At 47.6% G+C, this 5,586-nt stretch overlaps 2 protein-coding genes across 4 annotated transcripts in view; one reads left to right on the top strand and one right to left on the bottom strand.

The window, feature by feature from the left end:
* Window positions 1-140, top strand: part of MYO1C (myosin IC) — a 27,993-nt gene extending 27,853 nt beyond the window's left edge. For both annotated transcript variants that reach the window (XM_010142268.1, XM_010142269.1), the window contains exon 32: window positions 114-140. In XM_010142268.1, coding sequence (XP_010140570.1) covers window positions 114-140 — 27 coding nt within the window. The remainder of the gene's footprint in view (window positions 1-113) is intronic.
* A 2,038-nt stretch (window positions 141-2,178) lies between these two features.
* YWHAE (tyrosine 3-monooxygenase/tryptophan 5-monooxygenase activation protein, epsilon) overlaps window positions 2,179-5,586 on the bottom strand; it is an 11,193-nt gene continuing 7,785 nt past the window's right edge. Inside the window, exon 5 of one of the 2 annotated variants that reach the window (XM_010142266.1) lies at window positions 2,179-3,101. In XM_010142266.1, coding sequence (XP_010140568.1) covers window positions 3,049-3,101 — 53 coding nt within the window. In that variant the 3' untranslated portion in view covers window positions 2,179-3,048. Of the gene's footprint in view, window positions 3,102-4,700; window positions 4,720-5,586 lie in introns of those variants that run through there. The other variant, XM_010142267.1, reaches the window with a different exon arrangement.

Genomic DNA, 5,586 nt, shown 5'->3' with positions numbered 1-5,586 from the left:
CCTCAGCGGAGCCAGCGTCACCTCCGGGTGCTTCACAGATGTTTAGGAGCTGTAACTGCTGCAGCACCTTTTGTTTTCAACATGCGTTCTAGCTGCTCCTCCTTCTCCTGCAGGTTGCTCCTCGTCTGAACTCACGATGATGAAAGGTGCTGCTGCCCCAGGACCTTTCCCTCCATGGTCTGACTGCGCCCTCTGGAATTGGCTGGAGACAGTTTCCAGCGCCATCCCCCTCCTTCCTTGCTTTGCTCAGATTCTTTATCGTTACCAAAGACCTGCACTTTCGGAAAAACCACAAAATACATCTTGCTTCCTTGTCTTAATATCAAAGCTCCCAAAGAAAGGCCTTCTCTTCCTTACCTTAGTGGCAACCGTGGGGGTCCAGCGACCCCCTGTGAAACCACGGCTCATGGGACGCGTCCAGCTGGGCTCCCAGGGAGAGGCACCCCTGAAGCCCTGATGGAAACGACCAAAACTTGTGCTCATCAGCGGCAAGCACAACCAGCAACCACCTCTGCTGCTCCGTCAGCCCCGGCAGGGCAATGCCAAACTTTGTACTCGAGAATGTTTTATGAAGAATTTACTGAGACGGTTTGAAGCTTTGTGTTACCGTTTATTAAAGCCATATTGTGTAAATGAGAAAACCCTGTAAATACTTTATAGCTGAGCCTGAGAGATGCCCCTCACAGCACAGAGCCGAGGGGAAACCGGGGCTTTAGAGGGTTGGTTTTATGGTATTAACCAGAGAGACCCATTTCTCTGATCTGGATCCAGACTCGAGACTTTTTTCCCCCCATTTCTTGCTCTAGAGTGGTATTTTTACACCACAGGAACTTTTTCAGGCCCACACTAACTGTAAGTTACACACCCTGCAGAGTTACCACTCCCCAGAGCTGCTGTAGGCTGGAAATGACCCTGCAGCTCTTGGCCACAGGCCGGGCACACGCTTCCCCTCCTGCCTCGTACCTGCCCAGCAGTGCCCGCTGCCCCTGCCCTGGCAGCTCAGAGCAGCACCTGCTTTTCCTCAGACAACTGGAAGGTGGAGTTCCTGCACTGAAGCTCCCCAGGGTTTCTCTGACTGCCTCAGTACTGCCTTAGAGGAGGAGAGGGCTGGCTCAGCACCACAGCCCCGCTGCTGCCAGCTCCTCTGCACAGAAGTATCTTCCCCAGGGAGCCGCATCCCTTCAGCTCTGACCCCAGGTGAGGCCGGACCTGCGGTTTGAACCATGACTGGTCCCAGGCTGCAGCACAGCAGCTCCTATTAAGCACCACCATTTAACAATGAGCCCATGTGGCTACAGGGTGGGCAGCCCCCTGTCAGGTGCCTGCTGACTGCAGTCCCCATTCCGACCTCAGCCAGTGCGCTCTGTGCTCCACCGGCCTCACGCATCCTTCACCCTCCACCTCTCGCCTGCCACCACAGCAGCAGCAACAGTTAGGGTTAAGCCCTCAATAAAATACAACCCAACATGTTGGCCCTCGCTCACATACAATCAGCTCTGGTTTCTGACTGTAGGCAGTTACAAACACTGCCCCAGGGCTGCAGTGCTCTGCACAGTGTAGTACCTACACCCCACCCCATCTATGCTAGAGTGTACATACTATACATGCTCTGTATGCTACTAGAGATAACCTCTGCGGACAACGCTCAATAAATTTTTACAAAAGAAACACCCACACCTTGTCTTTGTTGCAGAAACTGTTTCCTCACGTTTCTTCATTTGAGGGAGGGTATGATTTTTTCCCCCTCGTTTGTCACAGCCCCACTGACTCTGGTCCTTGGCCTGGTCTGTCTACACAGAGGGCAGCGGATTATTCCTAGAGGGAGCGCTAGGACATCAGCTAAGCAGGGTGGACGCGAGGGTCACACTTCCCTTCTCTCCATCCGCATCCCCGGAATGGATGGGTGCTGTAAGGGCAAGTGAGAGGAATGCACCAGTCCCATCATGGGGTTTTGTGCCTCCAGGTAGGGAGGGACTGAATCAGGCCAGAGAAGAGCCCAGGAGGTGCTCACAGCTATGCTACTTACAGGGTAAGCCTGGGGTCTTACTCATCTCCTGTCTGCTCTTACCGGAGAACAACGCTGGCACTTCTCTCCCTCCGAATGTTCCTATTACAAGCAACAAAGGAAAGTTATTCTGGCTGAAATAACTAACACATGAAAGAAAGGCATGGTAATAGTTGGCATTTTTAATTTAGGTTTGTTTTATTTAAGTTTAATGTTAATTCCATGCTGTGTTTCAGTAAGAACAATACAGATTCTGTATCTGTGGCTCCAGTCAGATATCCAGTAGTACAAATTAGCTTCAAGTTACACATACTGAACAAAAGAGGTTGAGCGAGCGAAGGGAGATGGGGAGAGGGGAGGGAGAAAGAAAAAATATTGAACACGCATGCAGGCTTATCAATGCCACCTTCAATGCTAACCTGCTTTGAGGAAGAGTAAAGAATAGGCAAGAATGAGCAGCCACGGATTGTTGAACTGTTACCAGCACCATGATTTTCAGCAACATTTCAGCAGTTTGGAAACTTCTTGTTTTTATACAGTAAAATCACTACAATATGTCCCAATGCAACCTGTAACTTCAAGCTAAACACCCAACTGAGTTTCAACATTGGTATAAAATTCGGTTTAAACGGTTATAAAAAAAAAAGAAAAATGCCACCACATGCACACTCCCTCGCCGTAACGAATCTCTCCCCTACGAGTCTAACGGCCTTTGGGTGGAACATCCGCGTCTAGGGGCAACCTGGCCACATCTGGCAGGAGACAATACAGTAATGCTGAAAGAGCCTTTACGCAGTCCTGTTAGTGTCTTAAAGAACCTAAAAGCTGGCACCAGTAAAATCCACAGAAATTCACTCTTGCCTTTAAGAACTTTTAAACTGTGTAAAAAAAAAATAAAAATAAAGAAACCCAACAGGGCAGGAACCTAAATTCTGAGACCCAATGTAAAAGTCAGATTTGGTGGTTCTCAGAGTGACACTGAGGGTTTTTCTGGGGAAGGGGAAGGGTGGTCAGAGATGGGTTCTCTTGTTGGCCTTTGTGTCTCACTGATTTTCATCTTCCACATCCTGCAGCGCTTCTTTATTCTGTTCTTCACCTGCAGAAGTGTTTAAAAGTAAGAAAGAGATGTTAACTTTTAAAACGAGACCTGCAGAATGGCTTAACAAGCATCTAGGGATTAATAGTTTCATGCAAGTACACACGCTCGCTCACACGCTTGCGCAGATGACACGCGCACTCCTAACGAACAAACACAGCCAGGTCTGGAGTGAAGCGTTTCCGTGGAAATCAATCCTTGGAATCACCTCACCACGTCTCCTACAGAACAGCAGCACAGGCTGTTATAAGAATTCTCTGTCAAAAAACAAACAACAAAGCACCAGTTCTGAAAACCCAGCCTGCGCCTGTCATCAGTCCTGTCGACTGAGATGAACGGCCACGACAAAGTCCCCAGAAGGGCTGTAGATGAACATCCCTGCGTCAGAAAACCCCTCCCTGGCGCCTCGCCTCTACTCCAGAGAGCGCTGAGGACACCTGCTCACTAGCTACAGGCAGGCGACCAGAACCGCTTTAGGAAATTAAACTCCTTCCTTTCTGCCCAAGTCCACTCAAGACTCAACAGCAGCAACGCGCTGCAGGCGGTTTTACAAAAGAACACTGATGAGATTGTTATTAAAGATACCAAAGGACCTACGAGAAAATGTCCCTACTTCAAGCTCACGGTGACAGGAAACCCTAGGCTTGAGGTTATTAAAGGAAAACACTGCGGAAATTAATTTCTCTTGAAAAAAACCAGCCAGTTTGGACCTATTCACCAGGCTGTGCCATGCTGTGGAAGGGGACTGTGTCCATGAAGACTCTGGTAGAGGTGCCTGGTTATCCTTCAGCTGCCCTGGCTGAGACACATGCAACTTCTGCATGGCTCTGTCCCACTGCGACTGCAGCAGGAAGAGCCTGACATGCTTCAGCTAGTGCTGTAACACATGCACGGTTAATCGCGAAGAGAACCTGGAAGGTGTTTCCTTTACAGTTATGCTTAAGCATGTGAGATGATACCCTCCTTAAGGGGAAAAACCCCAAAACTACCTGTTCAAAACCAGTAATTTGAAATAAAATCCAACCAAATGAGACTAATGACTTCAGGCATACGATGGGGATGCCCGCTCAGAGCACGTCCAGATACAGCCTTACCACCGAGCACCATACGAGGTGGATTTTGGAAGAGGAGACCCAGGAAGACAAGGCACCTGACATTCAACAGCAGTAAAATTTACATTTAAAATTATGTAACAGATCATTAAAGAGAGGAAAGCAGAGGCCCTAATCCAGGAAAACAATTAAAAGATCTGAGCATGCTCCAGCCAACGCACTTCAGCAAATACTCCTGTAACAGGCGGTTGTGAAAATACTTCTTTCCATGCCCAAATATTCTTATATCACCCGGTTATGCAGCTCAATTCCAAACACGTAAGTTACTCTGGATCTTAGTCAAGCACTGTGGACCTGGGCAGGGCTCACAGGTCTCTGAGTGGTAGAACATGGCTTAGCTCTGGAATGGAGTCAAAGATACAAGCAACTCAGCAGCAGCAAGAGTGACAGAGGCAAGCACGATTAGTGATCGAACTAAAAACTGACGCTGCAAAGGTCATTAAGCCATGACGAGGACTTACAAAGTAGTTTTTAGGAAATGAACAGTTGGACTTTCCTTTAGGAATCTATACAGCAGAAAAGAAGGGGAAAACAGGAATCATATGAAGACATTACAAGCATGAAAATGAACTAAATGGCTCATCTATGACACGGTTAAAAGATACAGAAAATGAGATGGAATACTGTAGCAGCGGAGTAACCACCTGGTTTAGAAAGTCATTCCCTACCACCTCCACAACTGACAGCAGAGCAGCAAACACTCCATGGAAAAGAACGAGCCTTTTAAAACAAGCCCATCAATCCTTGACAAAACCAGGTGGTGAGCAGGAGAATCCCCATTGCTTTCGAATGGACACTGCACCAATAAAGCACCCACAGTAACCCGCTATGGCCACCGCCATGCTTCAGGGCTGGGGTTTTTTCCCCCTAAGATGCTCATTTATCTATCTGAAGCCAAGTAGCCACGCTGTCTCACACCTCTCCATTTCTAAACCTAACAAAGCCAGGACTAATTTCTTTTCCCCTTCCAAGTTAGAAGGAAAGCAAGTCAGCTCTTTCCACTTGTCCCTCCAGGACAGAATCTTTGCAGAGGAAAACACAAGCTTCAACCTTCTAGATAGACGATACATTTAATCCACTACTGATAGTCAGTGAAACAGAAGGCGTAACTCAAAAAAAAAAACAAACCTACACAGAAGTAAATTTATTCTTAGCTTTGTATGCAAAAGTGTCAGAGGAAGAAGTCCATTCTGGATGCCAAAAAACACTTCTAAAAACTCAAATAACTATCAGATGGCAGGAAACGGAAGCAATCAATGTCCCACCCTCTGGTACTGCCAGGAGATGCAGTCGGTATTTGCTCTGGCAACAGCCCATTTCAGGAACTGGAACCCAGCATTCGACTTCGAATATCTCAAATAGCAAATTAGATT

The sequence above is a fragment of the Buceros rhinoceros genome, unplaced genomic scaffold (assembly GCF_000710305.1).
Source record: "Buceros rhinoceros silvestris isolate BGI_N320 unplaced genomic scaffold, ASM71030v1 scaffold4938, whole genome shotgun sequence".
NCBI classification, from domain to species: Eukaryota; Metazoa; Chordata; class Aves; order Bucerotiformes; family Bucerotidae; genus Buceros; species Buceros rhinoceros.
This window is presented reverse-complemented; position numbering and strand designations above follow the sequence as displayed.